Below are 21,704 nucleotides of genomic sequence, written 5' to 3'. Positions count from 1 at the left end.
GATCAGACACAACTGAAAATGACTGAACAACAAAACTGCAAAAGAACCAAAGTTACAGAGAGGCCAGTAGAAAAATGCAAAATGGGTATAAGTAAACTGCAATAGATTACTAGTGGGAACTTATATATGAGTAGTGTAAAATACAGCATCAGAACAAGTAAGACCAGAAAAGGAGGCAAAGTGGTTGCTTTCTATGTGCAAAAGATAACAGAGAAATAACCTGAATGTTGCAGTGACTTCTGCATAATTTTTAAAATGCCAGAGAAAGAAAGCATTTTGGGTAGCTCCTCTGGGGAGCTACCTGTGTAGAAAGACTGAGACAAAAATCACAAAAGATGAGAAATTTATTAATGATCTATAAACTTTAGAGGAGGAAGGAGAGCCTATATCAGTGAGATTACAGATTCCTCAAAGTACCAGATTACAATTACTCTTATAGCTATTACTTCTATTAACACTGCTGCAACAACTATTACTGCTACTACTACTACTACTACTACTACTACTACTACTACTACTACTACTACTACTACTGCTGCTATTACTATTACTACCACCACCACCACCACTACTACCACTGTTACTTCCACTACCACCTAACCATCCTGATATCGCACTTGACTTTGTAAAAGAAAGATACTGTGGCACTGATTAATATTTAGTCTATAGCATGTTATGGCTCCCCAGTATTTTTCTGACACATAAATGCAATGAGAGTCCTATAATATATGAAGCAGAAGAAAGTAAAATGAACATTCATGAAATTACCAATCAACAAAAACCTACTATGTCTCAGGTACCACACTAGATGCTGGGAATATAAAAGGAAAGATGAAATCATTTTTCCAAGGAAGGACCTTACATTCAATCAGGGGAATAACAACATGTATACACACACACACACACACACACACACACAGTAAATTCAGTATACTTTTGATGAGATATTAGCAAGTTGGGGAATCAGAAAAGATCTCATGTAGGAGATGAAACTAAGCTTTAGAGAAAACAAAAGAGTACAAGAAGCAAAAGTGAGGGCGAAGAACATCCCAGGGACATGGAATAGCATGTTCAAAGGCATAGAAATAAATAGATTTTTGGATGTTGAATTATTTCAGACTCTCCATGGCTCCACTGGGGTTTTCTTGGCAAAGATACCAGAATGGTTTGCCATTTCTTTCTCCAACTTATTATACAGATGAGGAAACCAAGGCAAACAGGTTTAAGTGACTTGCCCAGGATCACACAGCTAGTAAGTGTTCGAAGTCATATTTGAACTCAAGTCCTCCTGACTCTAGGTCTATCACTCTATCCACTATACCACCTAGCTGCCATAGATTAGATAGATAGATAGATAAATAGAGAGATAGATAAATAGATAGATGGATAGACAGATAGACAGACAGGCAGACAGACAGACAGACAGACAGACAGAGAGAGAGAGAGAGAGAGAGAGATAGATAGATAGATAGATAGATAGATAGATAGATAGATAGATAGATAGATAGACAGATAAATGATGATGACAAAGGGTTGTTTTTACATTCCAAGGAATTTTGAGAAAGGCAATCCTAGTTTAATATCCTTTGTAGTTCATTTTACATCCTCTGCATTCCCTTATTACAAATGCTTTCTCTGTATGCCTACATACAAATTCCTTAAAATTCTACAAATATTGCAAAGATTGACTTCCAACTCAAAAGGATCCACTGTTCAAGCCATTCAATGGAAAATGAGAACATTACACTCACTTAATTTCAACTCAGTTAGTAAAATGGTCTTTCCATGCACCATAGAATTCTGGATTAGCTCACAGGAACTACATCTATTTATGGCAGTCAGCCTGAAATGATATTTTGTTTAATTCCAGTTGAAAATTAATGTTTTCCTTGTCCACGTTGACCTCAATTCTATTTCAAGCAAGTTTTATAATTTGAATTCAGCTCTTAAAATGAAAAAATATTTGAATTTTTAATCACATTATTTTACATGCATAATTGCCATATTAACAATGAATAGATTAGAGGTAACATTTTTAATAAAGCTGGCATTTAGAAATGTGAACAAAGCTGCTCGATTTCTTTAAAATTCGTCATTTCATTTTCAGCTTGAAGAACTTCATACCACTCTTAAGAAATGTTGGGAAAATGAATACTGACTTAAGTGGATTTGACTAGGCATTAATATTTTCTTAATGGTGAATAACTAGTCAGACAAACGCATGAACAAATCTTCCATTTTTCTAATTAATGCATCCTCAGCTACCACACTATCCAGCTTGTTACAACATCATTGGCACATGGTATCAATACAAATGACAAAAATACTGTCATTTGTAGAGCACATTAAAGTTGGTAAAGTACTCTATATACATTATCTCATTTGCTCACAACAACCCTATAACAGTCCTGGTGTTACAGTTATGTTTGTCACCATTTTACAAATGAGGAAATTGAGATTCAAAGGTGTCAGTTTATTTCTCATTAATAATCTGCGAAAACTCATTTTTCAAAGAACAGTATTTTCATATTATTTTATTCTCCCCATCCTAGTGATTCTAAATTCCTAGATGTCCCTATACAACCCCATTTCCTACTTCTCTGTGTCCTTACTGCCATCCCCTCCAACCTGATTCTCTCAATGTCTCAATCCAGATCTATTTACCCCTTCCATCCTATGTTGCGAAATGCCTGCTCTATAGCTAAGAAATTTCCTTTCATCTTTTCCCTTTCATATTCCCTACATCTTCTTGCACTCAGCTCCATTCTGATGAGACATCTTCCAGAACAACATTGCTGCATTTTCATTCATTATTCCACCACCCCACCACCAACACATTGGTCCCCATTACCACTTTCAGACACTCCTTCCATTGTCATCACTCAGTAACCTCTCCTTCTTTGAGGTTCATTAAGTTTATGCTAAATTACCTAATCATGATTCTTAGTAACTGCTATCTACTGAAGCCCAGATACTACCCTGCCTTCCTGAAGAAGGTCAATGCCAGGCTAACAGTCTTCTCTCCTTCCTGACTTCTGCCCTTCTATCATATCAGATTAACATACATATTGATACTTAAACATCCTAATTTCTGAGTTTCAATTTGCTCATTTTCCATGACCTACCCCTTTACCTTATGTTAGCAACAAAATGAGATGGTTGTACTTTAAAATCTTGCCATCACTCACAAATGTTCCCCCTCTGTGTCCATGAACTGTGAAATTCCTTTATTTGATCATAATCTTTTCTCTATCCATCTTTCACTCTGTCTTACAATCCCTAACCGTGGTCCCTGTCCTCACCACGACCTACAATTTCTCCACCACTCTGTTCTTTTCCAAGCCATCACCCATGCACTGACTATACTCTCCTCTGGGGTGGCTAGGTGGCACAGTAGATAGTGCCAGACCTGGAGTCAGGAAAACTCATCTTTCTGAGTTCAAATCTGACATCAGACATTTATGAGCTGTGTGACCTTGGGCAAGTCCCATCACTCTTTTGCCTCAGTTTTCTCATCTGTAAAATAAGCTGAAGAAGAAATAGCAAACCACTCCAACATCTCTACCAAGAAAATCCCAAAGAGGGTCACAAAGTGTCAGACACAAGTAAACATCTTAACCTCTTGGAGGACCAGTTTATTTCTATGCTGTTTTCCACTCTTGAGTCTCTTAAACTTCTTTTTCCTTTCACCTGTCTTGCCCCACCAAACTCCAGCCTTATATTACTCACACTGTCCCACCTTTGATCTCTTTCTTGAGCTGCTGAACAGAGATAGAGAAAATCACAAACCATGCTGACCACATCCACTACAAATTTGTTACATAAATTTGTACATTTGTTACATAATTTCAAAAAAGCCTTCTCTGCAACTAGGCGATCTTTCCATATCTCCCTAATGAATTCTTATTACACTTACCATAGTGGCTTTTGTAAAATTTTCAACTCTCCTCAAACCTCCCAAGGCTCCCCCTCCCTCAATCCTCTGCCCTAAAAATCCTGTCTCATATTTCACTTTTAAAAAATTGAGAACATTTGTCAAGAGCTCCCTCGTATGCCCTCTTCCTGTTCTCATATCATTCAGATGCTATTCCCCACTATCTTCTCCTTTGCCAGTCCTGCATAAAGAAATGGGCCTTCTCTTTGCCACCAAAGTAGCCTCCATATCCTACATATGTAATCCCATTCCATCCAGTCTTCTCCAACACTGTCTCCCATCCCTCTGTGGAAAATTCTCAAGTCTATTTATCCAGGCCTTAACTTCTCTCTAGTCTCATATCTTCAATCGCTAATTAGATATTTCAAATAGTATGTCCCATAGACATCTTAAACTCTATATGCCCAAAACTGAACTTGTATCTTTTCCCAAAAATGCTCTCCTTTTCTTGCCTTCTCTATTCTTGTCAAGGGAACCACCATCTCTCCAGTCACCCAAATTCATACCCAAAGTATCTTACTGACTTCTCCTCTTATTCAGCACCCCCTTACATTCTGTTTCCAAGCCCTGTTATTCTAACTTTAAAAAATCTCTCCTATATTCCCCCTCCTCTTCTCTGACAACTCCCACGACACTGGTACAAGTCATTATCACATTAAACCTGTAAGAGCAATAACGTTTTGGTTGGTCTCCCTCTGTCTTCCAATTCCATTCAGCTATCAAAGTGACCTCCCTGAAGTGCAGGTCACCTTGTCACCAGTGACCATGTCACTTTTCTCCACTGAATTCCATTGACTCCCTATTATCTCCAAAATCAAATATAAAATTCTCTAATTTTTGAAGGCCTTTGTAACCCAGCTCCTTCATACCTTTCCAGTCTTATTCTATGTACAAAACTGGCCTCTAGGTTATTCCTCATATAAGACACTTGATTTCCCAACTCCATGCAATTGCACTGGTTGTCTCTCATGCCTGTAATGTTCTCCCTCTTCACTCTATCTCCTGCTTCCTTCAAGACTTAGTTAAAATCCCACCTTCCATGATTTTTTCTCATTTCCACTTAATGCTAGTGCCTTCCCTCTGAGATTACCTATCTCTATATAATATGTGTGTATGTATATACACATATCTGTATGTATATGTGTATACACACGAATCTATATATTTGAAATTACAAAGTTGTTTGCATATTGTCTTCCCCATTAGAATGTGAGCTCCTTGAGGTGAGAAATTGTTCTTAACTTTCTTTGCATCTCCAATATTTAACATAGTGCCTGGTACACAGTAAGTACTTACTTACATATTAAGTGCAGCTAAGTGGCACAGTGGATAGAACACTAGAAACAGAGTCAGAAAATCCTGAATTTAAGTCAGAGACTTACTGGCTTTGTATCTTTGGGCAATTCACTTAACATTTTTCAGCCTGTTTCCTTATCAATAAATTGGGGACAATAATAGCACCTACCTCCCAAAGTTCTTGTGAGGATCAAATCAGAAAATATTTGTAAAATACTTTACAAGCCTTGAGGCACTATGTAAATGTGCTTTTATTATCATTAACATAAATAAATTAATAAAATATTATTAACTATTATTATTAACAAATGCTTATTGATTGATTTGTCAATGATGACAGAAGTAATTTTCATATTCAGGACTGTCTTTTCCATTTTGGCTCACCAGTGGAAATTATCAATTATTAATAATTAGTACCAGCTGAAGAACTCTGCTCAAGTACTTGCCTTATGGATCGTTTCCATGATCAATAATTAGCTCACATTTATTTATTATTAGATTATTGCTATCTCTGCCCTTTCTATTTATACTTTCTTTTCATGTAATCTACATGCATCCCATCAATAACATTTTGAAAATTCAAATACCTAATCAACCCCAATTCAGGGAAAGCTTAAGAAAAATAAATTCCATTTATGCAGATCCTTTACATTACACTGATACACACACATCACTGAGTGTGCCACAAAGTAGTTTAGCAGTCATTAGTTCAAGAAAATCATCCATATTCCTAGATTCTTCCTCAGAAGCATCTCTATAACATGGCTTCACTTATTGGTTGAAAGGAAATTCCTCACACAACTGACAAACCTATATCCAATTCAAAGTACCAAAACATATTCCAAAGGCAAATGAATGTGCACAAATATATCAGCAAATAATTATGCATGTTTTAACTCTTTGTCATTAGTCTAGATCAGCGAGATTTGAGCTAATGCTAAAATACTGAATTATATAAAACAATAAGGAGAAAGGGGAAACTTCTTAGATGCACCATAGTTTTACAACCATAATAATAGAATTTGTCCATTTTCCTAGCAAATCTTTGAATATTTTCATGCACACATAGAAAGATACATTACTGTATCTACACATAAACTACTAAGGTTTTGTAGTCTGGATTTATAGAAAGCAGCATGGTGTAGTGAAAACAGCTCTGACTTGGAAATCAGGTGATCCTGACCCGAGTCTAACTCCTATATCTTTGTGACCATGAACAAGTCACTTATATTCTAAGTTACTTCAACTGTAAAATGGGTGTAATAATATGTATGCTAACTACTTCTTGAAATGGTTATGAGGAAAGTACTCTGTAAACCTTAAAGTGTTGTATAAATTTCAGCCATTATTGTCATTATTACAGAAACTATTTTCTTTTGGTTCATGCTGAGGCTAGCAGTAAAGTCTTACAAAATCTATAAGATTATAGTTGAATTACAGATCAATGTTATTTGCTTACTTCCTGAACAGGAGTGTGGATGAAGCACTACTCCAGTGAGCTTTGCCTTTAAATGGATAGATCTACATATGGGTGTACATAAATAAATATGGGTGTACACATATATATCCATCATTTATATATTATCCATTGGTAATCAAGCATATGGTGTTTTATTTTTATGTCTGAACACACTTAGTTTATATAATAAAAATCTTATATCAAATGCACCATTTCATTTCTTCCCATTATCTTGTTTGCTAATGGGTAGATATATTAAATATACATATATACTATAGTGTAAATATATTGTCATAGTATAATTGTATTGAAGGCAAACAGTTTTTATCTCCATTATGAACAGAACAAACTAAAACAACTGTGATTAACCTTTAGCCTAATGGATTTAGGTCAGCTATATGAAAGAATTTCCTAACAGTGATGGCTGTTAAACACTGTAATAAGTTTCTGAAAGTTATAAAATTTCCTTTTCTGAGAGTCTTTGATTATGTAATAGTTTTCATATGTCTTTGAGGTCTTTCCAGTGGGTAAACCTAATGGAAGGACTGTAGAGCATGTCATAAAACTATAGAGTTGGAATGGATCACTTGACCAAAGTCCTCTAATTTTGCAAATGAGGAAATGGAGACATGGCTATATGAAGTCATTTGCCCTAGATCACATATGTTTATGAGTATGAAGTAGAAGAGCTGGGTCTAGAATCCAGTGTACCTTATACTATTTCATACTGGTGATTTTCTAAAGTTCCTTACAACCTCTCGATTCTTTTCTGAGATGGCAATGGAAAAGTAACATGACATATAAGGTTAAGCAGTGGATAAGAACAAATAATGTATGAATTCAGTTTCTAATATGAACACCGACTGACTTTGTTATATTGGCTCTTGCTCCTTAACTGGGAAGCTACAATGAGCAACAGATCTGAAGAATAATTTGGAATGAGATCCAAATTAAACAAGAAGCATTGACCTGCCATTTGCTACCCACTAAAAATTTGAATTTATAGCATTGTGAAAAGACAGACCAGATTGCATTGGAGTTTTTGGTTGTCTTTCAGTCTTCCATCCTTTATCATGACAATGAATAGCTTAATGTTTCTGCTTCCTTATTTATAAATTAACAATAAAATCAAAAAAAAAAAGTTTGATTCCACTTTTCATCTACCTGTAGGACAATATAGAACAAAAACCAAAAAGCTCAAATTTGAAATACAAAGTTTTAGGAAATTTTTTTTAATGTAGTCACAGAATTTGTCACACCCACAGATTTTTGTGCATTATAGTTCATTGAGTATTTGAAAGTAGAGCGTAATGGCGAATTCTTGGGCATAACTTCTGTCTCATAAATGGGATTTACTCAGCTTAGTTTAGAACATATTAAGTTTTCATTTGGGAACCTTTTTATAGTCCTACAATCTCTAGATAGAAAGGTAATGCAGTATAGTAGAAAGAGGGGGTTGATCTGGAATCAGACCTGGGTTCCAGTCCTCCTCTTAGCACATGTTAGATGTGTGACCATGGATAATCATTTAACCTCTCAATCCCCCCGGGGAAATTTTCTAAGATTACAAATTACAGGCATCTGGCTCAATGGAGAAAATGCCTACAAGGGGAACAGGCAGCCTCTGAATGTAGCATGTTTTCATTAATTCAGGAATTCTTAACCTGGGGTTTGTAAACTTTAAAAAATAATTTTTATAACTATATTTCAATATAATTGATTTCCTTTGGAATTAAATGTATTTGATTCTGTTCATTTAGAAACATTATTCTGAGAAGGGGCATATGTACTTCACAGGACTTCTAGAAGAATCCATGACATTACAAAGATTAAATGCAAAGGGTAATAAATTAAATGCAAAGGTGATAAAGCAAAGACTACATCACCATTTATGGGGATACTCAAGATAATCAAGGAGGGTTGGACTAAGTGGACTCCAAATTAGCTTCCAATTCTGAGATTATCTTATCACAAAAATTCTATATCAAAGATAAAGAACTCTCTGTGATTTTTGAAAATATGGACATGGACGGCTGATATTTAAAAGCTGTTGAAATTAGATAGAATTCATACACTATTCAGAAAATCAACATAATTGAATACCTAGAAGAATAGACATTTCACAGAAGAAGCCAATTCTGACTATATGTATTAAAATAAAACTCAACAAAGTATCCTTTAAGTCCCTGGTATTCTGGCATGAAAAGTTTAAAATCTCATTCAATCATTTAAAAGCAATTGTTAGTTCCAATATGCATTAGATGGTTATTCTGACTCTGTGAATTTGAGGAACTGTCCATATTCGTTTTATCTTTTTTTCACAAATCAAAAGATTAAAAAGATATCTTTTGTTTGGTGTTGTTCCATTGCCCAACCATTCACTTCTTTATATACTGTGCCATTTCAATAATCTATTTCCTTGATTTCCCCCAATATTTATTACTTTCTACTGCACTGTATAGTCCTTACAAGAGGATCTCTACTGACAAAGCTCAACTACAGTAACTACAGCCAGGAAAGATGACTTATACCTTGTAGGAGCTAGATGAATATGTGCTGAATTCTAATTCAAAGAACTAATTCTCTGATGTAACTAATACTTATTAAGTAAACAATTATATAAAATTATAAAAAATAAGATAAATAATTAAAAACTTATTAATAAAATAACTAATACTTATTCAAAGTAAAAAAGTCAGCAGTTGGATAAATTTTTATTAAGTGCCTCAGACCAAATGCTGAGGATCTAACGACAGGAAACTTCTTTCAATCAAGGAGTTCACAACCTAATAGTGGGGAAATATAAATCTTGATACAAGGTAGAATTGCAGAAATTGCAAAGGAAATATTCAAAGTTTTATGGGAAATTTCTCAGTGGAAATATCATTCATACCTGGGGACACTAGAGAAGATTTCATGGAGGAGTTGGCATCTAAATTGAGTCTTGAAAGAAGGGAAAGAATACTTACAAGACAATTCTTCACTTCCTGTAAGTAACTTCTCTATCGATTAGATATGAGTTATTATATAGTTTCATTTAAAAAGAATGTTTTCCTAAATGAAAATTACAAATACAACTGATAATTACAAACACAACTGGTTACTACATAAATTTGAATATACTGTAGGATAAACTATATCACCAAAACAAAACCATCTTCAGCAAATAGAATATGATTAATCTGAGAGGTAGGTGTTAATTACATCCTTTAATATCAAGCAAATATAAGTGGGTTCTACCATTCTGAGCAAGATAATGTTCACCAGTAAGATTGGCTGAAGCTTCAAAAAAATGTTCAGGGCAGACTTCGAAAGCTGTTGGTTTTCCCTGGATATTCATTCTCCAAATATGTCTATTAGAAGAAACACAATTAAGTGGCTAGAGTGATGAGGCAGGGATCTGAGAATTCAAGTTCTTCCCTTGTTATTCCTCTGAGGTTTGAAGACAATCACTTAACCTTCATCTGTAAACTGGGACAATAAACCTCCAGTCTTTGCCAGAGTGTTATGAGAATTAAGTATTTAAAGCCACTGAAGATAAAAAGTGCTATTTTAATACAAAATGTCATCTATAATATAAAAATAATTATCTTTTGGTGATACTGTGGTATACCACAGTGATTAACAAAGAATGCTCAGGTGTGTTGGTATCAACAGGGTAACAATAGATAAGAGGCAGATCCATTTTTTACCTTGTCAGATGAGCATAAGTAATTGCATTCAGGCACATATTACTGAGCCACAAGAGAACTTCTCTCATAGTTGAAGTCAATTTTTATTCACCCTTATAATTCAGCAGAGACCTAGACCAACTGCTTAGTAATGATTTCAGAGTAAATTCTGCAACTGTGGTTGGTTCTACATACTCATTTTCTATGAATAATAGAAATTATGTGAAGATACATGACCCTACACCGTGTCCCTCCCAGTCCCACATTCACCTTTGCTATGTTTGTCTTATCAATTTGTGTGTTTGGTGCACTTGATGACTTCTGATGTTTAATGATTATTTCTTTTAATTTATGAATAACCTTAGAACAGGCCAATGACACTGGATGATTTATTATTATTATTATTGTCCGCTCAAGAGACTTTTTCCATTTGTAAATGAAGTATCTTTTTAGAGTTACCATCTTTGTAGCTACAAGAGTTGTTTTTATCCATTCACCTTAGTATGTTACAAAAAAGCACTTCATATTTATTTTGAAGCATTTCCTTTAAATAACTGCTTGCCTAGTGTTTTTCAAAATTATATTTTATTTATTTTTAGGTCAATATAGCAGTTTGCCCCCAAGCAACTACGGATATAGCAGTGTCAAATAACAAATCTCAAATATTTCTCCAATTATGTAACAAATAAATGGGTCACAGTACAAGTAGGGGGAAATACTCACAATAAAAGCAGAAGAGAACTAGTGAGTGAGCCAGGGAAATTCCTGCTGTCAACATGATAAACAGAATGCGTAGCCAGTTCACATCTCTGCCTTTCAAAGTCTCTGGTGGTTTGTGCACAGGGCTAGAAGGCAGATGTTACCTCCTCTTACAAGAGCAGAGCCTTAGGGGGCAAAGTTAGATAAATTGGAAGCTATATTACTTCTTTTCAGAACTCAAAGGTCCTATTTAATTTCAGAATCCATACCTTACTAAATGAAATGCCCAGGGGATGACAGTGAAAACGCACCTTCCAGCAAGAGGAAGTAGGCCACTTCTACCTCAGTCTCTCTTTTCAGACATTGAGAAGGGTTGTGCTTATTAAAAACTTCTCCTTCTCAGCTCCTCTTTCCTTCTCTCTACCCTGCCTACACTCTCTATCCCATGGTATCTGACACAGTGCAACACAATGTAATAGACATCAGAATTCCTGGAAAGGACGCATCTCTTAACTATGCATTTCCTTAAAGAAGAAAATTGCTACGTGCCAGCTAAAATGAGTACACCTCTACTTCAGTAGACTATCAGAAAGAATCTTAAAGAGGATATTCTACTATCTTTGCCCAGTATAGTGCTAGAGTATCCAAAGAAAATACACAATTAAATTTATTTTAGCATCTCTTTTAAAAGAAAGGCTTTTCTTTGAACTAGGAGGGTTTTGTTGCTTTTTTTTTTAGTGATTATAAAAAGATAACTTTCAATGTTTACATTCAACTTTACATTCTTTTTTAAGGTGGTGATTATGATTCTTAATTCAGTTGGAGGTATTCTGTGAAATAAGTATTCACAGTAGGGTAAAGATAAAATGACTCAATAACTGATTGGTAACTACCATGTAACTGCGGAATGATTACCCACCCCGTGGATTATATAGTCCTAATAATTGACATGGTTTAGGAAATCTAAGAAACTAATATAAAATTTACAGTTAGCAGATTTCAAGGCCAAATACCCACTTAAATGTCCTTTTATTGCATATCCCTGTCTTACTATTAGATACTGGTCAATAATAATTATATTATTAGAGATATATGGTCATCTGTGACATCTAGAAACTGAAGTATGTTAAACAGTCACCATATAATTGTTTAATTCTCATACAAAGATAGATTCCTAGTCTAGGATTAAAGTCTATCAATTATGCATACTATCCAATATAACCAGTTCTTAGCATGTCCTTTCCTTGCTGTGCAGCAAATTGTCTCTTTGCAACCTGTCTCACAATGTGGTGGTTCAGGATTTTATCAAAGAAAATGAAATGAATATTTAATTAAAGCTCACTATTATAATTTCATCTTTTACTTGAAAGCATTTTTAAACTTGGATTTACCATTTGGGAACATGCCTCCTCCTGAGTAGTAACACTTTCTGATGTTGCATATTTGTTTCTGCAGACCACAACACTAATTGGCCTTTTGAAGACAGCTAGGCTTCTGCGATTGGTGAGAGTGGCACGGAAATTGGACCGATATTCGGAATATGGTGCTGCTGTTCTCATGCTTCTCATGTGCATATTTGCATTAATTGCACATTGGCTGGCTTGCATTTGGTATGCCATTGGCAATGTAGAAAGACCCTACCTGATTGACAAAATTGGATGGTTGGATACCTTAGGACAACAAATTGGAAAACGTTACAATCAAAGTGATGCAAGCTCTGGACCATCCATTAAAGACAAATATGTTACAGCACTTTACTTTACCTTCAGCAGTTTAACAAGTGTAGGATTCGGGAATGTGTCTCCTAACACCAATTCGGAGAAAATCTTTTCCATTTGTGTCATGTTGATTGGCTGTAAGTAAAATTTCTATCTGATTAACAAATAGAATGACTATATTGATAATTCTAGGATAAGTCTGTTGTGGATAAAGGAAGGGGAGAAAGATAAGTGAGGAAAATTGTGGGTGCACTGGAACATTATCAGATGTTTTTTGTTCTATGGGATCTGACTTATTCCAAAGCAGACACTATAAAAACAATCAAAGGTTATTAGGACCTAAGCATACCACCAGAATAAAATTGGAATTACATTATTCTTAGAATTCTGGAATGGAATAGTTTTATATGGTGTTCTTTATTTTACTGCCAGAGACTTTCTTTTTCAGGAAGTATTTCCTTCTCAGGTAGAGGCTTGTTTGAATGCAAAAGATAATCTTGTGATTCCACTTTTGCAGAGGTATAAGACTTTTTCCTTAGGCATTGAATGATAGGTCATCTACTTGTGATATTGCACCAGAAAGTCAGGGGTGGGGGAAAGTGAGGACAACCATAGTTGCAGTGGGTTAATATGATGGCCATCAGTTTTGAACCACTTCAGCATTCTTTGAGGTGAAAAATCTCATGAGTTCACATTTCAGAACCACTAAAGGGGTAGTATTACTACAAGACAGTAGTTTAAAATTATCAACTTTAGATTACCAATTCCTATGGAGTATATCAATAAACAGAAGTTTATCCCAGCTACTAGTAGTTATGGCACTTGTAAAATACATGCATAATACCCACAGATGGTTGGAGAGAACCAGGAGTTTGTCCTTAAACAATTGCCTGCCTTGTAAAGAAATTCCAAAGGGACAAACTACCTTGATTTAGAAACCAAATTTTTCTAAAATAAAGATGTAAAAAAAAGAAAGTACTGAAATTTGTGCTCTTCATAGTCATATAAAGTAGAGTTATCAAGGGAACACAAGCATTAATCAAATTAATATTCACAAAGAACAGGATGTGTTTATTCAGAATACTGTAAAAAAGCAATTGTTAAACATAATTTATTTACATTCTGACCTGCTTGAAGTATGTATCCCTGTTTTTCCTCTAAATATTTGCCCTTGTTTCCTACCATCAAAGAGTGATAGGAGCGGCTTAACATTTTAAAGGCTTTAGTATAAACAGAAAACCAAGTAAGATAAAATCAATGAGCTATGAATGGGGCAGAACAACCAACCAAGAAACAGTCATTGTCCTTGTCAGGAACTATCACTTAAACTGAAAAGAAATATTGAGGATTGGGGGGTTGGCCAAGTCACGGTGATGATGATTATGATATAAATAATTACATTTATATAGAGCTTACTGTGTGCCAGGCACTGTGCTACCCACTTTACAAAAATTATCTCCTTTGATTGTCTCAACAACCCTAGCACATAGGTGCTTCTACTATCTCCACTTTACAGTTCAGAATACTGAGGTAAACAGAGGTTGTTACTTTCCCAGAATCACATAATTAGTAAAAGTCTAAAGCCAAATATGAACTCAAATCTTCTTGACTCTAGACCAGAATTCTATCCATTGTACCATTTAGCTGCCTTGATAAATAATTGCCTCAGTAATAAATTATGTTTGTGATACATTTTTTTTTTAATCAGGCAGATTGTTGGGGCTTTATAACTACTTCTGATGAACTAAGCTCCCTACTCTTCAGGGTCATCAAAAGACTAGAGTTAGGATTTCATTTGAAATAAGGAAATCCCAGGAGAGGGTATTCCTTCTATCAATGCAGACAGCACCTTCTCTATACTTTATTACTTTAGAGAATTCCTGGGAGGACTAAGGGAAGTGATTTATCCAGTTTCCCACAGTCAGTATGAACCAGAGGTGAAACTTGACCTCAGGTCTTCCTGGCTCCAAGGCATTCTCTATCCACTAAGGCACGCTGCCTCTCTCCTCTTATTAATGATAAATAAACAAAACATTAGAATAAGTAGATGCTTGATTACTTTTCCCCTCACAAATCTCCCTGCCTATAGCCTCTCCCAAAACTAATCCATTCTAAAGATTCTGATTATGTTATTCATCCGTCCAAAAACCTTTAGTGATTCCCCACTGTCCACTGAATTAAGTCAAAATGTTTTATTCTGTCATTCAATGCCTTCTGAAATATAGGTACTAGACTACTTTTCCAATATTATTTCCAATAAACTATTCCCTTTCAGATATTCTATTCTTAAGCCAAACTGGGCTTGAGTTCACTGTAACTCTGTTTTCTGGCTAGCACTCTTGGTCAAATTGTTTCTGATGCCTAAATTCCTCCATTTCCTCCTGCTGAAATCTAAACCCTCCTTACAAGTCCAGTTCAAATGATAAGTCTTTAATGAATCCTTCCCTATTCCACCCCTTTATTCCAACTGGGAAATCTAATCTCTTTGAACTCTCATAGCACTTTATAATCCTTATAGACCTACAATATTCTACTCTGTTTTATAGTTATTGGTATTTTCTCTTCCCTACTGGGTTGGAAACTGCTTTCAAGGGCAATGGCTTGTCTGGTTTATTTTTATATCCCCTTTGCTGCTTAGCATGCATTTAATAAACATTTTGCAAAGTGCTTTGCTTTTCTCCAGCTAAATATTCCACTGATCTGTAATCTTATCAATATGGGTATTCCTTCCTATAATGAAGAAACAAATCATCCATGTCATCTCACTCTATGTGACCCTCATATGTTAGCCCTCCTATAGATATTCCATGATCAGTCCACTGAAATTCCCTCTAGCTCTCTTGACGTTACATAGGTACCTGTGCAGTACACAGGCAGTTTATTTGTTTACCTTGACTCTTACTATATTATATAAATGGTTCACCTCCTTTTCTAGTCATAAATCCCTTTGGATGTGATATATATATATGTATATATATATATATTATACATGTGCAATATACATATATATGTGATATACTACGCTGTTTTTTGCTTGCAGTTCACTGTTGATAATAACTTTCGGTATACTTGCACCCACCAATGCCTTTGACTAAGCTGAAATTGATACCATAAATATTCTGATATTCTATTATTGGTTGCCTTCACCAGAAGAATATTGATATTACAAAAGATGAGTATTTGTTTCAGAAAGAAGCTTACAGTCATTGAAAACTTTATGGAATTTTCCAAACACAATCCTGCCCACTGTCTGCATCTTATTCAACTTTAGACCTCGTTCATTATCCTTTTAGATATCCAACCTACGTATACAGCTAAACCATCTCCACAAGCTGCAAATCCAACTGCATTACATTTTTATCCACTTAGTTTTTCCTATTTGACTAGTTAGTCTAGTCTCATTTGAGTGATTATGATCCTTTGTTAGGAGATTCCTCAATGTTCCAGGGATTGATTTCATTAGCACAATGTCATCCCTTTAAAGTAGCATATGGAAAATTTGACCAGATGGTCAGGGAATCTCCCAATTAGATACTCCTCTGAACATACTCCATGACAAAAAGCATCATTGTGTGGTATACATTTCCTTGTTTTATGCCTCAATTGATACTAATAATCAAAATATCGTCACCTATTTATGTTGTTGCATATATCAAGCAATCATTTGTAGTCTTTTCTAACATAAGCAAAAGAGATAGCTTGTTAAAGGAGAGCCTTTAATCCTGAATTTTTCTACCAAGTCAATTTTTTTTCAACAGATAAAAGCACAATGGAATTTTATATTCACTATATATACTTCTGTCAGTTATATGACTATAAAGCTAGTCTGCTATAAAATACAATTTGTAACAACCTGTGTATTCACTTTTCACATTCTATTCAAGGATGCCCATGAAACAGAGGTAAATTATTCTCATATTTTGTAGACGTGAGAAATTAAGCATATGAATCAGTATAGTTACTGCTGACTCCTTCATCAAAACTTTTCAATAATAATAACATCTGTAGTTTCCCTAGAATAGTTGATCAGTCTCTTTCCCTCCTTCAGATAATTAAGAAAATCATTTCTTCAATCCCCTCAACATTGTGTTCTTTCCTTTCTATGTACTTAGTTTGATCTAGTTCCCCTTCTCATTTTTGTTTCTTTGGTATTTAACAGAATTAAATTTTGCTTTGTCATGTACCACTTTGGGGACCATAACAGAGTCCAAATATAGTGGATCACAGGCTCATAGGATATAGACCTGGAAGAGACTTTGAGGTCATCTAAGCCAACATTTCATTTTCAGATGAGGAAACTGAGGCCCACAAATGATGTTACTTCCTAAAGTCATAAAACTAGTGACAGAGTTGGCATTCAAATTTAATTCCTCTGTTTCTAAATCTAAGAGCAAAGCACTAAATCTCAGGTTCACTGCTATCATTTAAAGAAAAAAAACAACCTTCTCCTAGCTCTCATAGAAGGTTTCAGGAGAATCGATAAGAACTAGAGCCAAATGAGTAGAAAAAAATTATACAAGTGATTTTTGAGTAATGTAGACCCCTGTGAAAAAGGCCAGAGATTGAATCTGAGCAGAAGTCTGGCTCAAGTTAGGGATAAGCTACATGAGAACAACTTGGACTGAAAGTGGAGAACTCAACTGTGTTCATCCTTTGTTTTGAAGAAGACCATGACATCAGAGAAATGATGACACGACTTGCACCTGACTTTGTTTTGAGTGAGGGAGGGCTGTGTAAGGTCATCAACCTCACTTTCTCCTCCTGAGCCATCTTGGTCCAGTGACCAGATATTCAGCAGGATGACTGCAAATGGCCCAGGACACAATGGGAGACCTTGACCTTCTTAGGCTGGCCTTTTCAGGTACTCACTTGGAGGGAGGTAACACCTATTGAGTGAATAGGCCTTTTTAGGAAGTAGTCAGGGAATGGCCCTTTTAATGAACAAAAGAAAAAAAAGTAACTAAATCAACCTGGGAGGGAACAGAAACTGTTACTATTGATAATCATTCTAAGCCAGTCATTAAGTGGAGCTTGGGCAGGGACCCACTGTTGTCCAGTCTATGGGCTTCAGAGTGCAATGGGTTTAAGGTTCTGGAAAGAAAGAGAAGGAAGGAAGGAAGGAAGGAAGGAAGGAAGGAAGGAAGGAAGGAAGGAAGGAAGGAAGGAAGGAAGGAAGGAAGAAAGGAAAAAAAGGAAGGAAGAAGGAAAGTAGGTCTCAATATAAAGCAAAGCTCATTCTAAAAGAAATTTTAAAAAAGATTGAGTGGCAAAGACCTGAAGAGAAAAATTCAAGAAGGAAGAGCAAGTCATTGGCAAAGCAAGGTAAGGTGAATAAGTGCAGTGGTTCTGTGTGCTACAGTTGATCACTCAGAATCTAAAGGTTCAAACCAACAATCCATCTAATAAAAAAAAAATCATATAATCCAAGGTAAAAGCAGTTCCCAAGGCAGTTAAAGAGAAATTAAAGTAATAGCTCCCTTCAAAGAAATGTATCCTCAGATGTAAGCAGTTCACGAAAATGAAAGCAAGTAAAAGCCTTCAGCAAAGAAATTAATAGCAGTTGCCAATAAGAAACTGTTTTTATATTCTTCTTGCCTAAAGGGCCCATTGTTGGATCCCAGATCAATCCATCTGGAGGCAAGTCAATTCAAGCTTCCCCAAGACTACACCACTGCTTCTTTGCTCACAATATTCCTAGCTGCTGTTGTGGGATGGGAGAGGGGGAGATAGTGTTAACTCATGCCTTCCCAATTCCACTAGTACCCTGACCCACAAAAGTCAGAAAATGTAAATAAAACAAACAGAGTAATTGGTAAGCAAAACAAATTGTTGAATACAAAGCTAATGAGAGGAGAAAAAATGTTACAGATATAGTTGTCTTGGTATTATTGAGGGAAAGGAAAGGAAGTTATTTTGACTGTCAAGTTGTTAAGTGGTGACAAAAGTCTATGGAGGTATTAAAGAGGTATTTAGGAAGAGATACAAGCACTCATAAACAATTCAAAAAACAAGGTTCAGAAAAAAATGGAAAGCAGGTAGAATTGTGTACTTTCTTGTATTTTCAATATTATATTTAAATTTCTACCACTGTCTCAAGTAACTGCTGTGTTCAAAGTATAGATTGGTTTCTATCCTACAAGAAAAAGGGAAGGGACTCAAGGAATCCTTTTCACACTGTCAGTAATCAGGGCTAATGAAATATTCCTAAAAGAAATCTGAAGTAAGTCTTCAATGGGAGAAAAAGGATATTAAATGGCTGACAACAAATTTGACTTTTGTCAGAAGGTTAAAGAAAATCTTGGAAAAATGTCATCCAGAGGACAAAAGAAAGACAAAGACAATTATACATTGGGAGCTTTAAAAAAAAACCTCTAATTTTGAGATTCCTTCTGAAGGGAAAGGAGTTAGCTCATCTGAAGAAGCAACAGCTGCTTGACCTCAAAAGACTGACAAAGTAGAAACACAAAAGTCATCAAGTAAGAGAGCATCCCATAAGGGTTAAAAGAAAAAGATATACAATAATGGTAGTTAGTAAATCCCTCTTCAGAGATACTGTGGTTATTCGAAGACTTGGGAACAATATTAGAGAAGTTATACTATCTTACTTGATCACATATCCAAGATGTAACAAAGATCCTCCAATGACTTGTCAAAACAGTTCTCATGATTCTTGTGGACACAAACAATACTGCCAGAAAGAAACCTAGAAAGCATTACTGTAGATTATAAAGTCTTGGCTAAAAAACTGAAGATCATAATGGCTCATATAATATTTTTCTACCTATTTTCTATTGAAGGGAAAGGAGGGGAAAGAAAAAAATTGAAATTGGGAAAGAACAGCTAGCAACTAAGGTGGTATCTGAGAACAGTAATAGATTCCCCATAGTGAGGGAATTTAACAAAGACTGACAAGTATGCATTTACCAAGTATGTATTTACTTGATATCTTACAAATTTAATTAGGAAGTGCTTAAACTGAAAAGGTTTAAAGAGACAATAGGCTAGGCATATTCACTAAGATAGATATAACAGACCAAAGGAAAAATAGTAATTGAACCACAAAAGTGGCTTAGACTTTCACAAAAGTCTAAGAAAGGAACCAGTGGTAAAGTAATATCTATCGATCTATATAATATCTTTATAATATATATTATAATATATTATATATTATATTAACATATTAGTAATATGTAATATATTATAATATAGAATGTATATCTATATACAGGTTCCCAAAGTTTAGGTAACAAGAAAGATAAAATAAAGATTCTAACATGAAGAGGTAAATTTGACTATATAGGTACCATTGAGGCTTGGAGAAATTCAATGCATTACTGGAAAATAAATGAATAGATGTCCTTTATTCCAAAGAAACAGGATAGGTAAAAAGTGATAATGGTGGAAATAGGGTGAGGAATATGAAATACTCATGAGGAAATCCAAAAACCAGAGTAAGGAATCATGGTGAGAAGTATTTGGATAAAACAATGGAAGAAAAAAAGTTATTTTATTATTGATATGTACTATAAATGTCTTAGACAAGAAGAGGAAACAGATGAAGAGTATGGAAAAATAGATCACAGGCCTAGTACAAAGTCATAATATAATAGTGATGAGGGTAGAAAGGGGTCTTCAATTTCCCTGGTCTCCTGGAATTCCCTCTTCCAAAAGAATAGTAACTAATAACTTTCTAAGTTACCTTATTAATAATTTCATCCTTTCCCAATGGAGGAAAATTCTGCTTTGGATCTGATTCCTACTAACAGGACAAAGTCATTTCTGGGGTAGAAATAGCAAGAACTTTGATGGAGATTGAAGAGAGAAGAGGATAACTGCTCCCTCCTAGAGTTTGTGGTTAAGAAGGAGATGAAAGCTGGACTTGGAGTTAGACTTTATTCTAGTTTTTGAGATCAAAGGATTTAGGTGAAGGTAGGATCCCATGGGCTAAAATTCTGCGTGGAAATTTATTCAAGAAGGGATCCATAGGGAATCCACTGACCAACTTAGCTTTTCTTAAAGATACTTATAGAAAGTGGAAAGAAGTGCACATAATGGAGAGGAAAAAAAATGAGAGATTATTGATAATATATGAAAACTAAGTTTTATAGTGCTAAACATTAAAATAAGCTAACGCTGATTTTTTAAAGCCAAGAACAAAAAATAGGTCATTTAACATATAATGGGCAAAAGAGGAGAACCAATGAACGGGAAGACCAATTCTTAGGATAGATGAAACAATGATAATTGACAAATTCTAAAATAAATCGTTAAAAAGATAGTGATTAGAAGTGGTAGTGGTAGAACGGGTCATGCTAATTTTATATCCTTTTTGAGAGTTTGTTAACTGGTGTATCAGAGAAATAGCATGAAAAATTTTGTCAAATGTTTGGGGGGAAATTGTCAATAATAGTTAAAGTGTGAATTGAAAGCTGGTTGGATGGCAGAACCCAAAGAGTAGTTACTAATGGTAATTATCAGCTTAGCAGTAGATCTCCAATGGAGTGCTCTGGGGAACCTCTGCTCAGCCCTGTGGAAAAAAGTCATAGATGGGATGCTTTTATCAAATCTGTAGATGACATAAATCTTGGAGGAATAGCTAAAACACAATAATAGAGTCAGAATTCCATCTCTACCTTCCAATATTGACTGGCAAGAGTATTGGACTAAATCTAATAAGATTAAAATAAATAGGGATAAATGTAAATCCATAAGCTTAGGTTCAAAAAATCAGCTTCGCAAGTGCAAAATGTGGGAAGCAAAGTAAACCAGCTGTTTAACTGCAAAACATCTGGGGATTTTAAGGACTGAAAGCTCAATAGGAGTCAGCATCGTGACGTGGCTCATTTATAAAACTAATTTAATCTTGAGTCAAATTTTTTAAAATATAACTTCCAAGAATAAGATAGTAATAGTTCCAATACATTTCT

At 35.0% G+C, this 21,704-nt stretch overlaps 1 protein-coding gene across 1 annotated transcript in view; it reads left to right on the top strand.

Annotated features, from left to right (window-relative positions):
• Positions 1-21,704, top strand: part of KCNH7 (potassium voltage-gated channel subfamily H member 7) — a 632,488-nt gene that overhangs the window by 520,672 nt on the left and 90,112 nt on the right. The window contains exon 7 of the mRNA XM_072612165.1: positions 12,515-12,914. Within this exon, the coding sequence (XP_072468266.1) occupies positions 12,515-12,914 (400 nt within the window). The remainder of the gene's footprint in view (positions 1-12,514; positions 12,915-21,704) is intronic.

Source organism: Notamacropus eugenii, chromosome 5 (genome assembly GCF_028372415.1).
Source record: "Notamacropus eugenii isolate mMacEug1 chromosome 5, mMacEug1.pri_v2, whole genome shotgun sequence".
Lineage (NCBI taxonomy): Eukaryota > Metazoa > Chordata > Mammalia > Diprotodontia > Macropodidae > Notamacropus > Notamacropus eugenii.
Note: the sequence above shows the minus strand (reverse complement) of the source record. Positions and strands in the feature narration are given on the sequence as shown.